Source organism: Carettochelys insculpta, chromosome 1 (assembly GCF_033958435.1).
Source record: "Carettochelys insculpta isolate YL-2023 chromosome 1, ASM3395843v1, whole genome shotgun sequence".
NCBI classification, from domain to species: domain Eukaryota; kingdom Metazoa; phylum Chordata; order Testudines; family Carettochelyidae; genus Carettochelys; species Carettochelys insculpta.
Window position 1 is genome coordinate 254777590 of NC_134137.1, and position 27373 is coordinate 254804962.

Here is a 27373-nt window from a genome sequence, read left to right on the forward strand (position 1 = left end):
CATAGGCATATATTGAGAAATGTAATAAATATAAGAACACTTCATTTGCATTTCTTATATTTTGCACATGCTATAAATATATTTTAATCAGCATTTCGCACCCAAAATGTACACACAAGTATATATTTTAATTTTTAGATGCCAGTTTGCAAAGGCATCTGGATGCCTTAACAGAAATAACCAAACATAATTCATCACCAATGAGTAATTTGCAGATGTAAGACTAAGAGCAGAAAAAGAATGCTCCAACCAAACAAAACAATATTACCCAACTGAGATTGAACTTCCACTTCTATGACAATGTTCAAAAAAATGGGCCTTATACCATTATTAATATTCAACACACTAAACTCACTAAACCAGATGCAGTGTTTCATAAATTCAGCATGGTTCCTGTAGTGCCTCCGGAAAAACACGTCTCTGGATCTTGCTCTTTCTTGGTTACTTAAAGGCCAGAAACTTACTAAGACAGGCCCATGTGGGAGTTTACTGGAGTTAAATACAGGCTTAGACATTACATTATCTTTTGATTGATCAGCCTATTTTATCTCTCTGCTTTTGTCTCCCTTTATGCCATACCAAATAGTTTTACAAAATGTAATAATGATGATTCTAACACATTTCTGTAGAAAAGTAACACATTTCTAATTTAATTTAAAAATCTAATTTAAAAATCTTTAGAATGGAATAGAAAGTAATCACTCTCTCTATATTTGTATATCTGTGAGTTTCACCCAGTGTGTAAACATTCTATATAGGGATATGCTTCTCAATTAGATTCTGTAATATCAAAGAAAAAAGAAAATAAGGATATTTTCTATCAAGTTGTCTAGAAGATTTTCATTAAGAGGCCCCCTCACCTCCTTTGTACCTGTGTCCCATGGCTAAGCCACAAAGGAACTACCTCTTTATCACTTCCTCCACACCCTACTTTTCTCTCTGGAGGTTGTCGAACACAACACTGAAGCACACCTGGCACACCTCCTCCTGACATGCTTCTACTCTGACTTCCTTCAGCTCTTTCCCCAAAGGGCTTTTATTTTACCAGTTGATGGACAGGCAGCACTTTGGAAACATTAGGTAATTATTTAGGTTCCTGGCTAGCAACTCCTTAGCTTTTCGTCCTTCAAAAGTAGAGCCACATAATTTTTATATGGCAGCTTTTAAATGAACTTTAAAACTACAGTCCACTGCAGCATGTGAAAACAGAAGATCCTGTGGCACTTATGAAACTAGAGGGTTTTGTCCCATGCGTTATAAATGTCAATTTCCCACTTACTTGCCATAGTTTAGGTGGTCTCCCTCCACTCTCGCACTAGCTTTCCCTTAGAGCTTTAGGATCCTATGCATTGAAGATGATTTTATCAAAACGTTATGCAGTAAAATGGTATATGGACAGAGTCCACAGGCTGCAGCAACCATACTTAACTGGAACAGTGTCTCTTAATTACAGAGTACAGAAGCCAATACGGCACTGGGAAGATCATTTTCTGCTTGGTAACAATTTGTTGTCAATCAGCTTTGCCAAGACCACAGCTTGTTATAATATGTAAAACAAAAAAATCCCTGAGCATTCCCTCTTGTTATTTTTCTCTTCCTGGCCATTACGTCTGCTGTATGTTGTGTTGGGCTGTAACTGTGGCAAAGGCTGTATTCTACAGATTACCTTTTGGCCCATGAAAGCTGAGACGTACTGAAGTCCTAAAACAAACTGCAATGTGAAAATTGTGCATTGCCGAAGAAGGGTGAGATAGGGGACTGGTGGAAAGTTATTTCTCGTATACATGGGAAAGACTTGGTTACAAGTTACATAGGTTTGTTTAAAATTTATGATATTTATTGTTCTGTTTATGAGCTAATTTTCTTTCACTACTGATGTCGGCTACATCAGAAGGGTGAAACTCTATGTCATAGTGTTACTCACTGTGAACTCTGCAGTCGGTTCACCATTTTTTCCTATTCCATACTAAGCATTCAAGAAATGCCTGATCCAGGGCTCATTGAAGACAATGATAATCTTGCTACTGACTTGAATTGGATTACAAAGTCCTAAAACATATATGTTTTTTTTTTGAAAGTGCAGGTGAGGAAGCAGGTGCCATTCTAACAGTGAGCCCAGTCCCAGAGCCCTTAGTATGAATAGTCCCTCTTCTCACACAGGGAGTCCTAAAAAAAAAAATCAGATTTTAAATCAATGGTACTACTGACAAGAACAAAGATTTGTGTGAGTTAGGGCTGGAAGAGCAGACCAAACAGAAGCCGGGATCCTGACTCATCCCAGGCTGCAACCACTGGATGACACATAGCTTTAGATGTACACAGATTTTTGCAACTATGAGGCAGTATTTCTGAAATTAATAATTAACAGTAATTGACAGTGAATTAAACACCAGGCTTGTGTTTGAAGAAAACTGCCTGTGATTGACATGATTTGTCAAAAGATACAAGTGTGGGAGATATAGTCACAATCTTTAAAAAAATGTATTTGCTGTCAAAATAATTGGGATGGGGAGTTTGGCACGAGTGTCAAGCTGCTGGAACTGCTTATATGTACTAGGTTGGTGTAAGGAATTGGGAACTGAATTTCACGGGCATAATGCCTTTAGCATGTCTGGACATTAAATCCTTTCTGGTAAGGGAGCAGCATCTCTTGCTACATTTACATAAACCCATCAAACTCTTAGTTAGTGATTTAACTGCACAGGAGGTATTACTGCTGTTTACATTGCTATAAAAGAACATTTCCAGCTAAGGCAATGTTATTGATGGCTTTACTTACCTCCACTGTACATCACTTTGAACAGTTTACAACTATATAAACATCTATATCAATTATTGGCTTATTTAGCTTTCGTTGCACCATGTAAAACCAGTTCCTGATTTTAAATTCACAGCCAACAATGAGAGACGATCCCATAAAAATTCTACATTGTGGATTAGAGTGTGAGGATTCTTCCTGGTCCTAAATCTAGTAATTTTAAACAAAGGTCTCCTGCACCAGTTTAGGTCCAGACTTCAGAGCTGAAGTCAAAGGAATATCTTAGAGGAAAAGGTAAGAGCCCTGTAAGCTCCAGCTCATACACCTATGACAATGTTTTAAATGTACGCCAACTCCACACAGTGATGCCATTGTGGTTTGCAAATATCAAGGAGGAAAATAATTTAGGACTAGATCAAAACCCAAACTATTCCAGTTCACTGAAGTTTAACTATTACATACGTTTAACCATTCAGGTGTAGAATAGCCAAGGCACACAGGGTAAAGGGACATTTCAAGACACTTGCACTACAGTACTTACTACTTACGTTGTTCTTTAGGCCCAACAAACAGGAGTTTTCTTCCTCTGAAGTACCATTTTTCCATTGCTAGAGATGCCCCCAAAATGCACTTTGCTATCAGCATCTCAATAACTTAAGTTTACAAAGGGATATGGAGTAAATCTAATGCCTCTACCACAGCCCTGAGCTTTTTTTCTGAAGCCCTTCTTTTTAATATCCTTGAATCCTAAATTAGACTACTAAAACATTACAGAACCATTGAATACTTCCATATTCAGGCTTCAGTCATGATCTGTTGTGATGCAAATACTAGAGTGCATCCTACTATTTGTACATTATTTTTAACATATATAGACCAGAATTTAAAGATACTTTTCTTCCTTTTAGCAACTTTGAAATAATACACAAGAGCAAGAAGTTGCTGAACAAAGCAAATTCTTTTGCTAATTCAATAAGTCTACATGTAATCAGTGGGTATAACACAGAAAATAATACAACACTCAGGACCCCACTTGCAATAGGCAATGTTTCATCAATGTTGAGTTCACAGTATCTTCAGTCTTTCTAGTGCATTCATTTTTTTAGATCTTTAAATACTCACCTTTGCTAAACAATTTGTTTCTGTTGATTCCTTAAAACTGTCCTTCACAATGCAATACATATGATGTTACTGCAGTGGCATCTGTATATCCATAAGCAAATTTACCATCTCTTTTAAATTCAGCTTTAAAAACATTTATGCTAGGATGCACTAATCATTATGGAAACTAGAGGCAATGGACAACCGGTTTTCAGTTTTTAAGAAATATGAATTACAGTTACTTCATTATAATCAAACCAACAGTGATATTGCCAGAGGACACAATTACACAACAGATGCACCAGCACACGGTACCTGATCAGTGACAGGAATGGACTCCCATCTACGCTTCAGTAAGAACAAGGATTTCCGGCTCATGGTTTTGAGTGTGCTTTAGAGGCTTCCCTCTTAAAAATTTGAAACCAATGGCAAGAACCTTATTTCTGGTTCTTTTGTTTCATTGCTGTTGGATGCAGAGCTCCTAGAAGTACAGAAGTTTCGCAAGCTGCAACATTGATGTTGGTTTGCCCAATCTATTTCCCGTTTTATAAGCTTCTGTCTCCTTACAGTCCCATAACAAAGAGAATAGGAAGCAATAGCGAAAAAGCCCAGCATCCACTGACGAATTACCTCACAGAAGCATGAAGTAGGTAGACAACACCAGACGCACTCAATCTGAAAATAGCTGTTGCTTAGGAACTGGAAGGGTAAAACGCAGCACCTCAGCTATATATAATTGAGAGCTTTTACATTTAAAGTGAATTAAAAACACTGGACTTGTGTGTTTTTTCTTTATATTATCATCATTGTACAAGATTAAGAAAAGAAGGATCATAGGTTCCATAGATTACTGGGATTACACCCTCCCATTAAACAAGACAAACTTGGCTTGTTGAGAGGAACAAATAATCCCCATTTATGTAGTGGCCATAAAGTGATGTATGTATATAAAATGTTTGTACTTCTAAGGAGATTAGGAGTGCCATGTATTACAATCTATTTTTTCAGCTGGAAATAATTAATGGAAGCTACACACTTCCAATGTAGGAGGCAATAATGACAAAATTAATTCCATCGGGCCACAATATTTCATATTATATTATACATATATTCTCTTACACAGGATATGAATAAAACAATATGGTCTAGTGGAATTTAAGACCAATAGGAAGTACTTTTGTATTTGTGACCTGTGTAGCAAATACAGGATACAGAATTAGGAATTTCTGTAACATAGAATGATAATTTGTGAACTTCTCAATTTTGCTTGCATGCATGCATGTACATAAGCCCTCTAAAGTTGTACGAATGATTTTATTTTTGCACTCAGTATTTAAGAATTAAATGTTTATAGTATTTTGTGGTGGTTGCAAGCCGCCACCACCATCGCAGGAGGCAGGGAAATAAACTTTCCATGTGTGTTAAATCACTGTCTTTGGACTCTATCGAGATTTGTGCTTTACAATATTTCTAACATTAACTATTACCTTCAAAGGTAAAAATCTAACAATACTTATAACAATACATCTGGTTTCTATGAAGCAAATGTTTACTAAATAAGCCCTATGTGCTAGTATGGAAGGTACAGATTTCAATAATTGGCACTAGAAAAAGCTGGGTGACTGGCAAAATTCATCAGTATCAAAATCAATGTTAGCTATACCACAAGGAAGAAACCGTACGTCATAATGTTACTCACTATAAACTCAGTCATTAGTTTGACTTTTTTTTCCTGTTCCACAGTAAGCATTCAACAAATGCCTGATCAAGAGCTCATTGCAGACAATGGTAATCTTTCTATTGACTTTAATACGATTACCAAGAGTTTCACAATACATACATACATACATTAAACACATAGAAATAGTAATGAGATATTGCTATGAAAGTTAGCAGCAGGTTCAGTGGCACAAAAGTTTAGCTTTTCACTTGACACATTTAAATTCCAGTCTACCACAGTGGAGATGAAAGGAGTTGAAACTCTTTTCATAGTCAGGAATTGCCCGAAGCATAAAGGCATTTTTGTGACTCCCTGCCTTACTTCAAGGTAGGCCTTTGCCCATTGTTTAGTCCCCATAATCAAAAAGTACAAATTTGCACTTTTGCAAGTAAGTTTTTTAGAAAATGTACAGTGCACTACTGGATCTTTCCTTCTGAATTTCAGACAAACCAGAGACAACTTGCTTATTCATAAAACAAGAAACTTCCTGTCTGAATAAGAGAGTTTGAGGTTTGATTAGATAGCAAGCAAATTGCTTGTCCCCCCAACCCCCGGGACACCTTGTGAGTACACAATGAAGAAAGAAGGCTCTAAAATCCAGTTCATTGTTTTCTCTTCTTTATTCCAAGACAATTAACAGACAAAGGGAAACTCTTTAGTAAGGATTAGTTTTGTGATTTCTGTGTTTTAAAGTCCATTCTGCTGAGTTACACGTTGACCAGGTCAAATTATTACAATTATGCTGCTGCTGCTAATAACAACAATACAGAAATTTCAAAATAGACTCCTTTGTTATATGAATTAAATAAAATGAACAAGAATTTTCTATAGTATGTACCTGTGTGTCCCTGAAGCCAGGACTCCCAGGATAGCCCTTTACTTTAAAATACTACAGTATTCAACAATAATAGACAAAAGCACTGGAGAATCATTATAAGCTACAGGGTTGTGGTTCCAAGGAACATCACAGAACTTTTCTTTTTAAATGAGAAGCCTGTGTAAAATGTCACTTGGGATAAAAAAGGAACAGTGTTGCTCCAATCACAATCCTACACAGAGCAAGGCCTAGTATTGAGTTCATTGAGGTGGTAAATATTTAATTCTTTCACACCTATATATCATAAATGCTCACAAATACTTCCCCACTTCTTAGTGCAACCTTAACAACTTTGTGAAAATTTGATTGGCAACAATATATATTCCTGTTTCTCACTGGGCAACGTTTGCTAAGAGTACACAATGGAAAGGTTTCACCTATCGCCATACAATGGATTTTTCCTGAATCTGACTCGACACTGAAATTATTATTATTACATTATTAACACACAGGAGACTTTTCTAACTGAAATTAGGCTAAGCCATAGAAACCTTCCCATCCTCAAGAAGAAGCAATGTGGAAAAGCGAGTTGGCATAGTAAATCCTTTCTCAACCCTTCTGCCATATTTAACTGAAGTCGACGGCTAAACTCTCATTGACTTATCAAGGACCAGTATTTCATTCCTTTTCCACATTGAAGGGACACTATTTAAAAAAAATACAAAACACGAGGCGCTCTAAATGACAGAAAAATTACAAAGTTTCTGAAGCAAAATTTCTGTTTACTGCTCAGTCTGTCCTCTGCCCTTCCTTCTTTTTGAAATCCATTTAGTTTCCAGTCACTGCCAAATACAGACATTTAATCTATGCACATTTCTGCAGATGTGCAATAACAAGACCCTAAACATTTTGCTGCCTTATGCAATGCTTTTTCCTGTAGGATTGAAGCTGTATAAGCATATTGTCCCAAAATTTTCGAGAGAGTCTAGTGATTTTAAGCATGCCAAGATTTTGCTTCCAGACTTAAAACATCTTTGAAGGGACTAATTTTCAAAAAAACCACCGAAGGCTGTTTCCTGAAACTTTAGTCACATTTAAAGTTTCACATGTTTGGGAGTGAAATACTGAGACATCGTAAGTCATCACACACTTGAAAATGTAGGCCATTGTGCAGGCTTAAGCCAGAGCATCAGTGAGTCATAACTTTGACTTTTTTGTTTTATGTTTCTTTGGATTATCATGGACTAAGATTTGCCTGCTTGAGTCATTTGATGGTCCTAAATGCCAATTTTCTGCTAATTTAGGCAGAGCAGATAATTAAGTTCTAATCCTCCAGGAAGATCCAAGAGGTTAACTTTACCCTTCACACATCTGAGCACTATTTTATGAAATACTAGGTTATTTGGCCTAAAACAGCAGTGTAAAATAAAATCCACCAGATTTCTGTGAGAAATGGGCTTGACTGGAATTACATACCATTTATTTTGTAGGTAAAGATTTTAGATTTTTTTTAGCTGAACAATCAGCAAATAACAAACAGCACAAGTCTATTTTCCAAATTGAAAAAGGGGATCCCTATAAAAACTGATACATACGACCGTACATAGAAGTGTCTGTATCTCATTTATGTTTCAGAGATTGTTAGTGTGGGGATAGAAGAATGTTTGGCAACACTGTTGACTACACCAATTGTCACAATACAGAAAACAGTATAAATAGCAGGAAGTTTCTTAGGGGCAGAAACTTCTACGTAGTGGGTTTAGGCTTAGATCTTAGTACCTGAACAACAATCCTTGATACCACAGAAAGATAAAAAAAACAATCTAAAGTGGGGTAACTTCAGTTATTGACTCAAGCAGTGCTCTTTTTGGCACCTCAGGAGTTCCAGCCATGTGACTGGCTGGGCGGAGTGTGTGAGAGTGGGGAGCCAGCAGAGTACAAAAAAGCACTGGACTCAAGTAATTTCAACACTGGAATGCTTTGCCCCTACAGAAAATCTCTCAATCATCAGACCGGCAGGTAGGCTTCCAATGAAGCCCAGCCCTATGACTTTGTTTCTACATATATTTATTTATCATCCTGATACTATTATCAAAACTGTTGTTATTCCTCTGACTTTACGAGTCAAGGCAAAAGAAGTGACTATGAACAACTCTCATAAAATTGTATGTCACCATCAAGTCTGTTTATCCTTGAACTACAGGGGAGTGCTGCAGCGCTTTATAAACAGAATTTCATGTGCAAACAGAAAAAATATAATTATCTACAACATTCTGATTTACATAGAAAGTAGAGCTAGAAAAGAGATGTCATTACATCTAATCCATCTTCCTGCCAATCCAGGAATGTTCACTGATTATTCCAGTATGTACATGATTGCTATTTTATCAAAGTTGTCATAATTTCATGCTCTTTTTTGGTCCTTTCCTGGAAACATGCATGTGAGTAAATTTACTCATGTGAACAGGCTCACTCGCTTGAATAAATCTATTCAGCATGGATGTTTACAGGATTTAGCTGTTAATTTACCCTTTTGATACTCAAATATAACACATATTTTCTTAAGTTACAGCCTTTCTGGGACAAACTGAGCTGGTAAACTCTAGAAAAATGAGTTCACAACCCCACATGACAAGAGAACAGTGAGAGAAAAATCCAGCTATAACTGACCTGTGATCCTCTGGCTCCTCGTTTGTGATCCCATTCAGAATGTCCCATGAGCTAAAACAGAGAAGAAAATACAGGTGATGATAAGTCACAGGTTATGCTGATTTTCTATCAATGGAAAATTTGTATTCTTTGGTATTCTATACAATTGGTCTTTTGCTTATTTGCTTATTATTTCCTCATTAATACACATTTTAGCAAGTATACTTGTTTTAAAAAGTAACAGAGAGGAAGCCGTGCTAGTCTATACACTATCAAAACAAAAAAGCAGTCAAGTAGCACTTTAAAGACTAGCAAAATAGACTATTTTGCTAGTCTTTGAAGTGCTACTTGACTGCCTTTTGTTTTGTTTTAAAAAGGTTACCCTTGCTTATTATTTATTTTTTGTGTGTAAAATTGTCAGGGGCAGATCACATCTACTCCTATGCAAGCAAAACAGATTGTGCTTGTGTAGGTAAAATTCCCACTCACTGTGATAAATATTTGGCCAGGTGTTCAGTGTGGCCTGTTAAGATCAATACAACTATATATTAACAATTGGGTTATCAAGAAGAGTTGACTGATGACTGCATGCTGATGAACATCTTATGCCAATATAAATGGTACATTCTCTGAGAGGAAATAAAGTAAAAATCACACCACTCTGTTGCAGAGGGGGAGGGGGAAAGGAGAGGGAAACAAAATCATTTGGTGGCAAGCAGATGAGATGAGTGAGGCCTGCCAATGGAGAAGGGGAAAGCGGACAGTTGCCCCCAAACTCCTTTGAAGTGCCATGGCAGCGCTGCTCTGGCCGCACATGGCTGTGAGGGACTGGGAAGGGGCCGATGTCTCACTCTGGGAAGCCCTGACAGTCAAATGCTGTTGGCTCCACTCCTTGTACTCTTGGCCTTTCCTGGAGCCAGGCCCCCACCTTGCACCTTGTCACAGGGCTTGCAGCCACTGTTGGCACCACTGAGATAAGCACAATGTTTTCTATACAAGCTCTCATTGAAATCTGGATTTCTGGTAGTACACAACTGCTAAACTTACATTCTGTGGGTCAAATTCTACTCTCAGTTAAATATATACAAGTTACTCTTCATGAGATTGCATTGACATAGATGCAGCCTCCAGACATGGAATTGTACTGAGCTCTGTGGGGTTGTAAGAGTATCCCTAAAGATAAGGATTTGGCATTCTGCATTTTCTCTGGCTGACTTTAAAATGCTGTGCTTATATTTGGACACACAAAACACGCACACAGTCTGAATAAGAGAGCTGATATTCAACATCGGGTGATGCATCACCCCTAAAAATAACAACAGGTTTCAAAATTGCTACATGTTGAACCTATCTGGGTCAGCAACATCCCTGGTTAGACATGACCATGGATGTTGCTGAACCAGAGAGCCCAATCACAGAGGTTGCCAACAGCTGGGAGCTCAGCAGCTCTAACGGCAAGCAGCCCTGGTGGGCAGGGCCACAGATCCCAGGGTGTGGAGTTGCTGGCTGCTAGAGGCAGGGAGGCACACCATCTGGATCAGGGATGGGCTGGAGTGGCCTGACCTCTCCTGGTCCAGCAAACTCCCTCCTTCAGGACTGCTCAGGTCACAAGAATGCCAGACCAGAGAGGTCTGATCGATAGTCCCAACTATAAAGGACATTGGGGTACAGCATGCCAAATGGGCTGCCTTCTGTACTGTCTTTACAGATATAAAATGGGCAAAAACCAAGGAAACAAGAAGAATTAGTTTTTGCTAGTCATACAAACCTAACTAAATTCAAATATACAACAATGTCAACATGCAATCGTGAATATTAAGTGGGTCAACCCATTAGCCCAAATTCATTTCCTTGCTTTTTATCTTCACTTCCTTCTCTCCACACATGCCTTCTTAAAAAAAATGGTACAACCAGAACAAATACACTTAGTTCAGCTTAACACAACTAAATTTCATACTCCAAGCTGTATGTATGAACACTGGGAACTCTAATCACACGATAAAAAGCATTAAAGCTTCTTTCTAAAGGAAGGGGGAAACCACACACAAATTCTCATCTGTTTCAATTGTTTCTTCTTGTCGCTTTCTTCACGGTCCCCCCCGCCTTCCCATCACATGTAGGAGGTTTTTATATATATGTAATTATTCTCCTCCCCCACAAAATGTGAGATAAAACAGTCATACAGTTGGACTCCTCCAAAATCAGGAACAAAGTAAATCACAAGCTCTGACCCCATGTTAACCCTTTCTGTAAAAACTAGAATCTAGTCATTAAATGATGACGACTGGCACAGATAATGCATTCTTTGCAGGCAGTCCCCTGGAGAACAGGGTTATGGCAACAGTTTCATGATTGTTGGGCAGACATACAGGGGAGGTAGCTAAGAAGGTCTGTTAATATCTTAAATACAAAACACCTTGATATAAATACATAAAAGTAAAATAAATAACTAGTAAGGATTAAGTCTAAGGACAATGGGGGCAGCAAGCAAATTAAAAAAAACAGGAGGAAACCAGAATATACAAAGGTTAAAAATGATCATTTTTGTTTGTAGATTGTATCCCTTTCCCCTCCTCTATTTATATCATTTTAACCTCTCTTTTGTCAGTCTTCCTCTCCAGAGCATAATACATCTTGAACACTCATATAATATATGAAGAAAAGGTAGAGGGATACAAATTATTACCTTCTATTCACACCTGACAAACTCTTGCTTAAACATTTGTACAAAATAAACATTGAGGTATCATAGGAAAATGACCACCACTGTGGCTATTAATATAGTTGTAAAAGACATGGTAATTTTCTGTGAAGTTATGAATCCTTTCTATATGAAATAAGTAAAATGTGTTTGAAGCAGAAAAATCTGAGGTGTAGGTAAACAAGTTTTTCCCAGGCTAAAGAAGGGTTAAAGACCTCATCCAGGTTCAAACTGACAGGAAGTTTTTCCTAATGCCCAACATAAAGTGCAGTTGGTGCAGTTTGAGCCCACTTCATCTTGCCATAATATCGGAGCCTAAGAACAAATTTTCTCCCACCTCCTTGTAACAAACTTTTATGTACTTGAAAATTGTTGTCCCCTCTGTTTTTTTTTCTTCTGTAGGCTAAACAAACCCTAAACACGTATTCTAAACCTTTAATATTATTTGTTGTCCTTCTCTGGACTTTTGTAAATTTGTCTACATCTTTCCTGAAATTTGGTATACAGAACAGACACATTAGTCTGTTTGAGGCTGTATAAGCGCATAGTAGAGTGGAATTGGCAAGCACTTATTAGCATCTCAGAGGCCGCAAACAGTTCAATTTGTGGTGCAAAAAGTACCAATGGGAGAAAAACAGCATGGAACCTTCTCCATCAGACTCCATGGACCCTCTCTCTCAGTAGGAGCATGGAACTTTATGAAGAACACATTTCAAAAGTTCAGAGAACTATAAAAGAGATGGACAAAGAACCCCCCCATTATCTTTCACTCTTGCATCTGACAAAGCAGGTTTTGGCTCACAAAAGCTTATGTTTCAATAGATCTATTGGCCTATAAGGTGCCACAGGACTTCTCATCCTCTTTCACTTGGCACTTTGTAAAAAAAAAAAAAAAATAACCTTTACCAAGAAGCTGGTCAGCCATCTTTGTGTAAGGAGATGCAAGAATCTTATTATGAACAAGACTGTTGTTTTGTTAAGTTTCAGTCATTAGAAAACATTTGTAACCACTTCTCACTTTATCCCTTATCCTTAAAAACTTACTCAGAGTAATTTAATGTGAATTATTCTATATCAGCCCAGGGCTGTGTTTGACTTGAAGTAATCATTAATGCTAGTTAAAGTAACAAGCTGCTGCCCTTTTGTCTCTTTAAAGGGGCAATGAACCTCATTATTCCTCAGAATGTTCCAGCAGAGCACTAGACATCTCAGGGCAGACAGTTTTGGGGAAATTCAGGACTTAGCTGCATTAGGGGTCAGATGGTTCAAAGTAACCTAGGCCGGTGGAGATCAGAGTGTGACTATGGAGTAAACAAGCAAGCTACTGGAGTCAGAATTGCTGAGCAAGGCTGCTTATCAGAGACAATCAGTGTGTGCTCCTGTGATGACAAGGAATGTTCAGACACAGAGCTACAGGAACTGAGCATTTTAGGGAACTCAGAGTTACAGGACAAGCAGTGATAACCTCTTAACTGGTCACATTCCAGGTTGCAATTCAAAAAAACACCCTCTTGCTTAACGAGAGAGAGAAACTGGAAAGGGTGTTTAACTGATGACTCCTTAGTTTTACTGGAAATACTTTTCTCTTCTCTTCCACTTTGTTATTGAAAAGGTTCACTGCACCCATTTTCACCAATTGTTTCTTATTGTTATGCTTTTATATTACTAAATAGTTCCTAGATATTGAAACTACAAATATGTTCTCTTAGAAAGGGTATTGTTCTTCAACTCTAACTGTGGTAAAACCATCACTGTGAGCACTGAAACTCCCTACTCTACTACCTTGAGTCAACTTTTGCCTGCTTTCTGAAATGGGCAAACTGTTTGTTCACTTATTTTAGTCTTCAAACATTTCCAGCAGCTCCCCATTTTTCATGTTCCATTAGGAAACTGCCCTTCCTAATTCTACAAACTCTACTTATTTTAAATGTTTTTATTTCATAGAACCTGTTCTCTCCATGTCTCCCCAGCCCCCATTCCTTCTTTCTTCATATTGGCCTCTTTCGACCAGGTTTCTTCTTTGTCCCACCTCACAATTTTGCAGGTGGTGGGACAAGAAACCTCATCACTACAGCTCCTTGTGTCTAAAACGGCTTTCCTGATTCTTTCTTCCTCCTCCATCATTATTCACCTATTTTTAAATCTCATCCAAAACCAGTCTTTCTACACCTGTCATCTGTTTTCCCTTTCTGCAGCTTATTTGAAAAGCTATAATGTATGTAGTGGCTCAGTCGTGCAAAGACTTATGTGCTTTCTTAACTTAGGACACTGCAAAGTGTCTCCCTGAAAACAACTGAGATGTATCTTTAGTGTCTGAAGTTAAGCATGTGCATAAGTCTCTGCAGCACTGGGGCTTCAAAAAGTTTATGAGGCTTTTGCAATTTGAAATACAGTGTAGATCTCAAATTTGTTTCAACAAATACGGCAACAGGTTCCTTTATCTGCCAACTATCAACAAACTTCAAAAGAAATATTTTATATGCATAAGAAAGGAAACCAAGTGTAATTGATTCTAATACAGAAAGTGGCAAAAAACCACTAGTTCCCTGGGCGTCTAGGAACATGGGAAGCATACCCTTGTTCAGAGGCATATGCTGTAGTCACTCCCAGAATCAGGCTCTCAACCTCTAATTGTTGATAGGTTCTCATAAATATTCAGAGCCTGATGAATAACAAACAGATTGCTTTACTAAAGCGGTCAAAAATGAGTGGTGCAATTACCCTAGACACAATGGCTTTTGCATTTTCAAATTAAAAGTGGGAAAGACAACACACAGCAGTTCCCAATCCACACCCTAGGGGTGGTTCAGTGCCAGAATACAAAAGCGGTGCTTCTCTAGCCTATTGCCAGGGCTACTCAGTCCAGCCTACTCTTTCCTCGTAGGCAGTGATACACTGGACTGCAGAACCCCTGTCCTGAGTTCAGCCCTTTTGTTCAACACATTTTTTAGGCCACTCCATATGGCAATGTCTGACCATCCATCAGCCATGGCCACCAATGGCTCCCTTGCCAGGAATCGTTGGCATGACTCATTACTTCAATCCCAACTCCTAAGTGGCTTTCTTTCTGCAGACAGTATTTTGGCCTGTTGTTCCTGTGCACAGAAAGCTTCCCACTTCCTCCTAAGCCATGAGCTCTGATGCTGAACAGGTTAGAGAGTCCTTTGTTAGTTAGAGGCTACACTGAGAATTTACACTGTGCTGAGTAAGGACCTATATGGTTCATTACAATACAGGTTGAATCTCTCTAGTCCAGCACTCTCAGGACATGACCAGTACCAAAACAGAGAACTTGCCAAACCACGAGAGGCCAATGTTGTCCAGCACCATTACCAACAAATGCTTACTGAGCTCTCAGAAGACATTTGGGGCAAGTTACAGGTAAAGAACAGCACAGAACACTGAGAACTAGGAATGGTGGCTGTAAACAAACTTTATGGGATCATGGGAAAGTTGACCACACCCACAATAAGTGGACATCACACTAAATAAAATAATGCCAGACCATGAATGTTGCCGGACCAGAGAATTCTGGACTAGGGAGGTTTAGCCTGTAGTTAGTCTTTTTAATTTTTAAACCTCTTTCACAGGACAGTAGAGTCTGAACATTCACGAGGGTTCTGTGTTCAGAACCCTCAAACGCTGATTTTTGCAAATGTGGGGTGGCGGGGGGGCTCAGAGCCCCAGAAAGTGGCAGCCGCCGGCACTCCTGGGCCCAGAGCCCCTGGGAACTCATGGCACTTGAAAATTGGTGAATGTGGCACTTGCAAATGTTGAGACCCTACTCCATAACTAATAAGTTTTTTGTTTTTTGTTTTTTTTAAAAATTGAAGATGGGTCAAACCCATTAGTGGAGTAAATAGCCATGAGTTCACTGAAAACAATGGAATTACTCCTGCTTATGCCAGCAATAATTTGGCAGCACTTTCATTAGCAAACCATCATAGCTCCACAAACTACAGAACCCATATGGTTTTCATTTCATTTCTCAACATATGTGTCTTCATGAAATCTGGCATGTTTGTTTTTTGCTGCTGCCATGATATGATCCTTAACACAACACAAATTTAGCAAACATTGTTCTTACACTGCACCCCAAATATGTATTACATTAGCACGTTTTACTGACTTAACACTGTGGTGTAATAAGAATCATGAAATAAGAATTTTAGAACAAGGAAAGAGTTGTCCAATTCCAGACTGTTTTCAAGTACAGCAATAAACTTACGTTCTTAGAAGTCATGCCTACAGAGTCAACACTTCTTCTTTTATAACCTACAGAAACCTGGCTTGCATTAAAATTTAGTTCATCAAAATACAGACTCACGACTTTTTTTTTTTTCTGTCAAGGTATAACGTCATTCACATCTGCAGCAGCCCATAGCACTGGGTGGTGGTGGGAGGAATCACTTTTGTTCAGGAGCTTTGGTTTTTATAAAACCACACAAATACAGTAGCTGCAACACAAAATTTCCACATAACCTTTGCAAGCATAACACATTTTTCTATAATGGGCCAATTTACTAGCTACCACATTGTTTACCTATGCACACCACATTTTGTTAGATTAAGTCCCAAAGCCTGAAAAGATTTCTTTTCAATGGGTAATCAGTGAGCACTAGAACACAATGCTCTGAACACCAGAAAAGCAATTTTGCTAGACTAACATGTCTCAAAATTCATTACTTCTACAGCTTTTATGGAAATTAGGAGATCAAGAAAATAGTGAGAATGAAACAGTCTAGATGAGGCATCTACTCTCAGTCTTCTGAGATCAGTGAAGGCACATATCTCAATTTCATCAGGACATGCACGTGAAAGACAGACATGAGAATGGATTTTAAATGGAAGGATGCAAGTATTAATACCAAAAGGCGGGCTTATTTCCCTTCCCCCAATATCCTTCCCACCCCCAAATTACCAAGTATTAATTGTCTTCAACTCTCAGAATGATCATAGAATAGTCACTCAAGTGGAACTTGTTCCAGTACATAACCTTCCTAAACTTTGAAAAAGCCTTTAACAGCATACCACTGGGAGTGCGACAAGGGTGCCTACTGTCACCTTTCCTGTTGTTGATCACTATGGACTGGATTATGAACAGGACAACAGATGGCCATCAACAAGGCATTCCATAAACACTTTTCAAACAGTTAGAGGACAATGATTTTGCTGATGATGTCCCCCTCCTTTCACACCAGCATGAAAGCATGAAAGAAAAGGTCACAACACTAGACAAAACTGCCTCAGTGACCAGACTGAGCATTAACAAGGGAAAGACCACGGCAATGAGGATCAACCAGTCCAGCAATACCACCATCACACTGGGAGGTGATGTCAGAACAAGGAAAGCAACAGCTGCACTCAAGACTCTCTGTCCCATCTGGAGTTCACAAATATTATCTGTGAAGACAAAATTGCAGCTTTTCAACATAAATGTGAAGAGTGTACTCTTGTATGGATGTGAGACCTGGCGTACTAAAAAGTCTTCAAATCACAAGCTGCAGACATTCATAAACAGATGCCTGATGTACATCCTTCACATCAAATGGCACGACTTCGTCACAAATGAGGAACTTTAGGACAAAGCAGGACAAGAAACAATTGACAGTGAAATCAAGAGAAGAAAGTGGGGATGGCTAGCCCACTCTCTCAAAAAACCATTATCCAGGTTATTCCTTCAAGCTCTCACATGCAACCTGCAAGGAAAATACAAAAGAGGAAGACCTTGGACAATGTGGAGAATGTCTACTGAGACTGAAGGACAACAACTGGGGTACTCCTGGAGGAAGTTAGAAGTTTTGTCCCAAGACAGGGTGAAGTGGAGGAGACTTGTAGATGTCCTATGCTCCACATGGAGTACAAGGGGTGTCTTCAGTGTGATCTTACCTCAATTCACACAACTAAGACTGGGGTGTGTTGAATCCTTGCCACATAATGAATGAGTGAGTCCACTACTAAATCCCATTACTCTCCCCCACTGAGAGGGAAGGATGTTACTGATTGAGAGAACTCAGTCTGCAAAGACTTAAGACTTCCACAAACTGATCAATCCTTTCTGGGTCTTCGGTCATGTTTATTGCAGGAGCTCACTTCCCAAAGTCTGTTACTAAGCCTGGACGTTGACTCCAAGTGGTAACAATATTTGGCATTTATTATCTGTTCCTCTATCCCTCTTCTCCTTTTATTTTTCATTATTCCTACCTACCATACCCCTCCAGGGTACTGTGAGGAAGGCAAAACATACCACATTACACACCTTGCAAATTTTGCCCAAGGAAGAAGTCCCTTTCTAAACCAAAAGGTTCAAAACCACCTCAAATTTAGAAATCCAGCTCTGATAATGACACTCTGTAGGGAGGGGCATCTTTCAACAACCATATGGCTCTTGCATGCCCAGGAATGCTTACTCAGACACTGGGCAGGGTGAGTCCATTAGACCCAATTGACCCCCTCAAGCTCAACACCTGACCAATGGGTGTGTCCAGGGGAAGTGAAACTCTGCCCCTCTTTCCTCAACTTGGGGATTAAGTATGGGCAAGAGCTAAGTGCATTCTGGGTAGGAGAAGGATAAAGACGAAGGATGCCAGAAGGTGACCATGGCATCCCTCTAAACAGGGCTTAAGAGGTGGCTAGTCCCATGACATTCTGATTAAACACCTGCTGCACTAAAGAGAAGTGGGAATATTTGTATTGTAACTTTCATACGAGCTACCACAAAAGTCTTTACTGAACTATATATGGGGACCACAGCTCACAGCATACTATAGTAACCTTATGGAGGGCAAGTATGTGGGCAGTTGGGTCAGTGCCTTTATGTTCCCCAGGGACTGAGGCTCATCCAGGATCAGCCTGCAGCAGCAGGCTAACCCAGCACCTGGGGGTTAATCAACCACCTGCAACCCATTAAGGCCAATGGAACACTTTAAAAGGTTTTGCAGGTAAGAAGGGGGAGGAAGAAAAGGGACGGGCAAGGAAGGAGGAAAGAACTGCAAAGAAGAGCCTGCAAGAGGAAAGTACAGCAGCCAGTAGAGGGTGCTGAGGAAAGTGTCTGGGGAAGTGGCCCAGCAGGGCAGCTATTGCACTTTGGGCTAAGGGAGATAGCCCCTCCAGCAGCAGCTACCTATGGTCCCTGGGCCAGAACCCAGATCAAGTGGGTGGGGACCGGGTTCCCCCCAGACCACCCCAAAATCTCCGGGGCAGCTCAGAAGGGGCAGAAGGAGACCCAACATCCATGGGGGACCTCCAGCATTTATGACTGTGCTGTTGATGAGAAGGGCTCAGTAGGCTGTGCCCCACCCCTGGGAAAAGCGGGAGGTAGAGAAAAAGGGACACAGAGAGCCTCTTAGGCATTCCTTTAACTGCCACAGAGTGCAGGCCTCACAAGGAGTAGCGCAGAACTTTGTCACAAAAGGTGAAAATTTAAAAGGAGGAAAACGTAGGGGTAAAATTGGCTAGCCACAGTGAGACTGTAGGTCAGTATTACTTTTGTGAAGACTGCTGTCTTGTTTTCTAGAATTTGAGCATCCATTGTTAAAATGAATTAAGTCTCTCACTCTTCTGATTGCAAAGAAAATCTTCAAGATGTTAAACAGATATAAAATGATAAAGTGATGGTTATCAAAGTTTGAAAAATCCTGACAGAAATAGCATCAATTCCCTCTATTCATTTTATAGGCTGTTAACACTGAAGCAGAATTAAAAGTTAATTGTGAATACATCATTTCCAACTCTCAGAATCTTAACACAAAATTTGGAATATTTGATCTTTTTCTTAAATCTCCAGTTTCCTGACACATATGATTAGGTGAGAATCTCTGCTTTTATTTATGTATTAAAACAAAACAAAACAAAACAAAACAAAAACAACCCACATTTCTAGTTCTTATGAGGGTAAAGAAAAGTTTAAAGGCTGACCAAAGTTTACCTTAAAACCTCAAAAAATGAATTAAAGAGAGAACCCAAAAGGTATTAGTTTTTTTTCAGGCTGGACTGATGATTTTTTAACACATAGGAAAGGCAATACTGTGAACACTGTTGACTATATCAATGTTGACCATAGCACGAAAAAACTGGAGCTCTCATCCCATGAAGATCTGTATAACACAGGTATTCGTCATGCGTACAAACAGGCGGCTATTTCAATTACATTTTTAGGAGGGCACTGGGTGACCACAAACAGTAGATCATTTTCTCCCCCCATGAATAAATATATCCTGAACTTTTGAGAATTTATGATTGTGATTTGGGAATGTTTTGAAGCATCTTCTTTTTAACCCAGAGGAAATTAATGGAGTAGCTAATGACAACTAGCAGCCACAAAATTCTTAAGATTTTTGGCTGGCAAACAGCCGGTGGTTATAGGAGTAACTCATAATTTGAGCTCTCTCTAATTTAGGAAATGGTAGCCAACATGTTTGAATATGGGGATGTAACCAAAACGCATGGCCAGAATCAAAACATGGGGCTTCTTCCAAACCAGTAGCCTTAACATATTTGAATTTCCCCCTCTTTAAAGCAAGGGCAACACTTCCCACCAGACTTTGCTCAGGAGAAATATATTTATGAAAATACTTCTTATATTTTTAACAGTGTAGAGTGAATGTTGTCCACCATAGCGTGTATTCATTTGATTCAGATAATTACTTAATTAACAGAGTATTGTGTGTGCTGTTTGTTGTAAAAAAAACAAAAACAAAAACCTTTTTTTATAACGGAATGCTCCAACATATGGATAATAATACCTCTCACACAACCACTCATAACTCTCTAGACTCTATGCACAGCCAACTCTAAAGGACAAGAAAAGACAAACAACTAGTTGGGGCTTTGTACAGACTTGCAGCTCACATGCTTGCCTATTATAATCTTTTCATAGTGGGACCGCAGAGGTGACATCTTCTGCATCCACTCTCTCTCAACAATTGGGAGATCAGCTTGGGTGCAAGAAAGACCCTGACTGCATGGCTCCTGTGGCAGGCAGGTAGGGAGTGGGACCCCTGCATAAATGTAAACTGGGTTGGGGCTTTTTTAATGGGTAGATGCGCTCACAGTGCTGATAGCAAAGAAAGAAGTTTTTCAGCCTCTCATACAATCATGGCCCCACAGCCATGGGCTTTCTGGTGCCAAATTCAAATTCATGGGCTTCCTGTTATCTAATTCCTGTGCACCTGGAGAGCAGGGGAGATGGAAGCGGCCAGAGCAGAGGACTGTGGGGCATTTTGGGATACATACAAAGACACCTCTGGAAACTAATAAAGTCTATTAATAGACATGTCGCTTCCACGCTAGCCTTCATTCGAACTGTTAAATTCGAACTTGATGCTACACCCAAGCACTTTCAACAATGTTATGATATTGTCCCTATCGCTCCCTAAAATCAAGCTAATGGTATTTACAGTAAAAACACCTGCTTCTGACGAAGTGGGTCTTTGCCCACGAAAGCTTATGCTCATACGTTCCTGTTAGTTTATAAGGTGCAACAGGACTCCTTGTTGCTTTTGCAGACTAACACAGCTACCCCTCTGATACTTGACAGTAAAAACACTGACACTGTAAAATTGAACTAACTGCCTTAATTTCAACTTCATCATATAGTGTGCATGTAGCCAAAGCTGCCTCAAGCATACAACCCACAGACTGTTGCAAAGGAATACGAGGGATAAGATCAGATCTGGTTCTGGAAGAGGAGACAAAAAATATTATATTTCTGAAGTCCTCTTTCACGGTAGCATGTGACTTTTTCCTAACATTTCCAGACAAACTGTGTTATGCTTCTGTGGAAATGCTGGCTTCATGGCCTCTGGACAAGAGCAACCCAGATTAATAGCAAAGCAAATTGGAATTGACAGCATTATAGTTTATGGAGGAAAAATTATGCATCTATTGATTGATACATTGACTTGTAAGGATCATGTTTAGCTCCCTAAAGTAAATAGCTTGCACTACAAAAAAACAGTGAAGGGAATGGATTTTTGGTGAAACATGTCGCTCCTCTCCTTCTCTTACCAGCATGAGTTATAGTCTGCCACAAACTCTTTGTACCACATTGATAATATTACTTAACAAATTAGATTGCTAATGTTTTCAGTAAGGCCACTGAATTTCTCACTTTTCTGTGTAATTGGTTTATGTGTCAGATGGTACTTTTGAACACCCAAAGTTTTGGGGAGTACCTGAGGAAAACTATACTGTACAAATTATATTTTTTTAAAGTCACACTTAGTTCTTAGTGATCCCAAAAGCACAGAGTCAAAGAAATTTAGAAATTTACAGGTGTGGAACAGATTTCATGTAACAAAACATTGATAGATGGTTTTCAAATCCCTTAAAATAATTTCCAGTTGATAAGTCTTCAATGTTTTCTAATCAATGATTTTAGCTGCAGATTGCATTCTCCATCATTCCAAGCTAGGCACGACTGCCAAAAGCCCCAAGGTAGGTAAAAAGTCCATGCTGATGCCACCAAGACAAAGGGACTGAGAGCAAGCTTCTTGATGTGCAAATAGTTGTGGTGGGAGTTCAGTGCACAGAGAGTAATTGAGTGAAGGGTGTGTGATGGGGTTCAGGGGTCCCCCTGCACTGCACCCCGTCTGCTGTCAGGATTGACTCTCACTCAGCAGGTACAATAGAAGGTTTATTAGGCAACAGATGCCCAGTTTCTCACAGAAGCGACAGCACAGCAGCCAGAGACAGTCCTTCCAACCCGTCCTGGGGAGAAGACCCCAAGGGGTGCCCCTCTGGGGTGTAGCTTTCCCCCTCCTCAGGCTGGCTGCCTTCCAGCTCCTCTTTCCCCAGCTTCCTCACTGCCGCCCCCGATTCAAAACCCAGCTCGGCTCCTCCCTCCTCTTTGTTCAGGGCAGAGGTGTTACCTGCCAGTTGTAGCCCCAGGCTCATCCTTAGCCACTGGGAGCTGCTCTGCTTGTCTCTCACATCCAGCCTCACTCACACATGCACTCCCCCCCACTCCATCACAGGGTGTTTCAGAAGAGGAGGGTCAGTTACGCTGGTGAGGGAGTTGGGGGAAATGAGGTAGGGGTTTGGTAGGCAAAATGGCTGAACAACCCTGACTGAGGATGCTCCCGCTGGCAGCTTTGTGCTCTACCCTGGCAAGGGATGGCTGGCTGGGTAGGGCACAATGCACAACCTACAATGGAGTGCAGGGAGCAGCTCTTAGCATGGACAGTGAAGATGGAAGGGGACACAGTAGTTCCCTAGGGAGTAGGATCCTGTAAGAGCTCTCCCTGGCACACCTGCACCCTGCCGCTGACAACCAAGATGGAGGGGAAGTTCCGTGTTCGTGGGGGAGGGGGTATTCCACACTAGGATAGAGCTAAAAGTCTCACTCCCCAACCACCTGCAAGCTAGATGTTGAAGAAGAAAGATTCTCCAGCTGCACCTTTGTTGGTCCCGTAATCCTAGCTTCCCCCAGAAAATCATTTTCCTCCAGACTCTCCCCTCAAATTCCTCCGCCCCTCCCCCAACACACACTTTGCTTGCAGATTCTGTCACAAAGCAGAACAGGGTCACAGGCCCTGGAGCTACGCTGAAGGGCCAGGGTTGGCAGGGGTGTGGAAAGATGCTGCTGTGTGGTAGGGGGCTGTGCTCCTACATGTCCCTCCTTAGTCACCACTTCAGCGATGATCTTTAGTTAGGCCACATCACAGCATCACAAATGCTCCTCTTATGCTCTGGCTGTATGCTGTTACTGAGGAGACAACTCACTGTAGGAAAAGCATTCCCAGAGAATTGTTACTCATCAGCAGCAGTTGCTCTGACAAGGTGTTGCTGCAAACAAGTGTCTACTGTATTTCAAAACCATGGTTACTATTCAAAGTGAGATGCATTCAGTCACTGCAGATCAAATGCACACATTCAAGCACATTTTTGTGCAATTAGTTTCCTAGAAAGAGACAAGAATCATATACGTTCATTTGTATCTGTTTGCTTTTCCATTGGGAATCATTGACGACATACTGACAGAGCACCACAGTCATAGCACTTAACTGACCAATTAGCAGTCTGCTGCAGTAGATCGCAAATCACAACATATTATACACAAGAATACCAGCCATTTAACATAGAAATGAATCTAGACACTTTTCTCCTACAAGGAATCTGTTCTGTTTTGTGTGTCGCAAATTCCATTGCCACGCACCCTCACGTAACTCGAATTTTGCATGAGTTGGTGGGGATGGCTTTTTCTCCAGTGGAACGCATGTTCTGCAGACAGGGAGCAGCAGGAGCACCCGGAGCTCCTTTTGAAAGGTAAGTCCTGGGGTTGGTGTGGGGGGGCAGTTGGGGAAGGTTAAGCCTGGCGGTGGGTTGGGGCCATGGGAGCGGGGTTAAGGCTGGCGTGGGGGCAGCGGGGTGGAGCTGAGCCAGAGCCATGCACGGAGTGTGGAGGAAGTGAGCCGGAGCTGCAGGTGGGAGAGCCAGAGCCAGAGCCATGTGCGGGGGTGGTGAGCTGGAGTCATGATCAGGTGGTAAGCCAGGCCATGTTAATGCAAGTTAAGTGCAACTCAAAATCATGCATTTACTGTACTGCAACTGTCCCTTTCCAGCATGCATAAGATCCCCATTCAAACACCACTTTGAAAGCCAAATATTGCTTTTACTGGATAATAACTGAGAGCTTGATCTGAAGCTCACTTGAGTGCTATGAAGACTTTCAGTGGGTTTTGAATCAAGTCCCAAGTTGATTGACTGCACCACTAACCCAGAAAATGAAAGTTGACATTATAAAATATTCCACAATTTGGCCTAGAAGAAAAGTTTAGGGCCTGGAGGGAATTCCCTTAGGTTGAGGAGAAGAATACAGGAATTTTTCCAAAAATATCAAAATATATTGCACTGCAATTTTCCAGTTGCAGTCAGTCCTGAACCCCAGGTAAAGGGAAACTTCAATAATCAACAAATTTCAGGATGTTTAACAAAACAGTTATTTTCTAGTGCTATGTACATTTGTGGGCAGGTATTAAAATGAAAAAAATAAAATAAAAATAGCAATTTACCTAGACATTTTTTATAAGAGTAATTTGATGTCTGACAGATGTGATATTTAAAATGCTTGGATTATGGAAACAGCTAGCTTAAGGATTGATGTTTCCTCTGGCTTTCAGAAGTGGAGTTGACATACAATGGAGCAGTACAATGGTGAGTGAGTCCAAAACGGAAGCATAATTTCTCATCAGTTCAGTGAACACAACTGTGTATTCTTGCATTGTATTTTGTTAATTGTCAGCATCCGAAGGAATGTTTGTGATTTAATGAAGCAAAATTTCACCCAAAAGAATCTACACTATCACACGACTCAATTATGTACAGGTTGGACTCCTCTTGTCCAGCACCCTGAAGACCTGACCAGTGCTGAATTAGAGAATTTGCCAGACCACAGGACTGCAATATTGTCTAGCAGCATTACCAACACTTCCAGTGCTTACTGAGAACTTATGAGACATTTAGGGGTAAATTACAGCTAAATAACAGCATGGAACACTGAGAACCAAGACTGGTGGCTGTAAACACTCATCCAGCTAACTAAAATCATTCCAGATTATGGATGTTGCCGACAAGTGTGCCAGACTAGATAGGTTCAACCTGTACTGTACAGTTAGCTATGGGCTTCTGCTGTGGAGGATTTATTTGCATCTTTAAAACCACCCCATTAATCAAAACTGCAAAGTAGTCTGCAGTGTTGCCTCGTCTAAACATACTACCCCAGGAAATTGATAGGTAGTGAGGAGGATGGAAGCAACACAGCAAAATTAAACATCACTTAGGTACCGGTGACATGTTTATTCAGATGGGGTGTCTTAACTAGTATCAAATGTTAATGCTTCTGAACATTCTCATCATCAATAACAAAAACTAATCTTCTGAATACTCTCTAGTAAGTCATGCTGTGATTCCCAAGAGAGAAATCAGGACACTGAATGCCCAGCTTCTAAAAATTAAACCAGATTTGAAAGTTGGACCATAGAAAAATGGTGGGCAACCTGTGGGCCACATTTGTTCCACCACGGTAATCTCATGGTGGGCCGTGAGAGATTTGGCTGAGGTTGACTGTCCACAGTAGCTTCAGGCAGCCCTCAGTGGGGCTCCGGTGGCAATTTAAAGACTTAGCTCCAGCTGTCACTGCTACCCTTAGTCCTTTTTGAATATCTGGGCTCTGGGGCACCTGACACCTTTCCCTCCCTCTTCCTCCAAGCCTTCAGCTGCAGGCCAGGGTGTTTAAATTGATGTCCTTAACCTCTCTAATCCTGCAAAATTGAGTGGCCAAGATTCTGTATTCCCAGACAAGAGGAGCTATGGGAGGCGGTGGCCAGTAAGTCCCTGGAGCTGGAAGGGGTGATGCCTGTGGACGGTCAACATCAGGAAAATGTCTCACGGCCCACAATCAGATTACCTTGATGCCTACTGTTGCTCTAAAGAGGGGCACTGTCACATCAGTGATTATTCTACCCTGTCAGAGAAAGACCTGGAAAAGGAGATTCTGTCATTTGTCCATCCCCTGCTCAGATTTTGTGTTCACAATGCTCCTAAGCAGTGCCCCCATTCTTTTATACAAAAAAAAAAGAGAGGAGCTGGTACTCAGCCAGCTCCCTGACTCCTCTCCCTAGTCAATCACTGGCTGAGCCTGCCGAGGTGCTGATACTCAGTACTGGCAAGTACTGGCACAAAAAAAACCACTGCATCTAAAGCTGGCCGTGAGCTTAAGGTGACAGATCCCAGCTAGTGAAAATCTTAGAATGACACTATATCATCTTGTAGATTATTATGTCATTGTCAAAATTCAAAGCACATTCTATTTAAAAACACCCTTGGAGCAGTAGGGGCTTTCATATCAACTATTTTGTATCTCAGGCATGCTTTATCACTCATGCAGGAAAACCTGCCTCTCTGCCACCCAATCTCGATCAACCTGCCAAATTAATTATCAACGTGCAGTTGTCCATTACTCAGAGGGGGAGAAAGCACAAGTGGATGAACATAGCAGTGACCCGAGCAAAAATGAAGCTGCCGAAACAGAACTAATTAAATAAGTTCAACAATATTCCTCTAGTGAGACACATTCACATACACGCTTTCCTCTACAAGCCCCCACCTCCACCAACTGTCCTGGGAAAAATACTTTTTGGGAACCAAGGGAATGTGAACTGAGATGCAATCTAAAGACATTCAATATTTATCCCTACAACACACACACACACACACACACACACCTCTGACAAAACCACCATATTCATTTCCTGTAGAAAAGTACACAGAGAAACTCCTGGTCATGTACTATGTTTAACAGCTGGACAGCACTGGGGTTTCCCTCCCTCTGTGATTTTCGTTTGAAAGTGAGTGAATTTAGGCTCATGAAAGATTTCAGACTGATTTTGGAGATTCACGTCCTCTAAACAAGCAAAATCCAGACAGCAGTAGCACCTTAATATATTGCCCATACTACCCCACCATCAGAGCTCAACCCATATCCAATGCAATCTTACATCTCTGGGAGTGAAAGGGTAGCTCTTGTTTTACATCAAATGAATATGGTGATTTTGTCAGATGGTTTTCCTGTGTCTTGTAGGGATAATGGCGTATGTGTTGCATCTCTCACAATAGGGGTTGTTAACA

At 40.5% G+C, this 27373-nt stretch overlaps 1 protein-coding gene across 1 annotated transcript in view; it reads right to left on the reverse strand.

Moving 5' to 3' along the window:
• PDE3A (phosphodiesterase 3A) overlaps positions 1–27373 on the reverse strand; it is a 434927-nt gene that overhangs the window by 146266 nt on the left and 261288 nt on the right. Inside the window, exon 2 of the mRNA XM_075004928.1 lies at positions 9067–9117. Coding sequence (XP_074861029.1) covers positions 9067–9117 — 51 coding nt within the window. The remainder of the gene's footprint in view (positions 1–9066; positions 9118–27373) is intronic.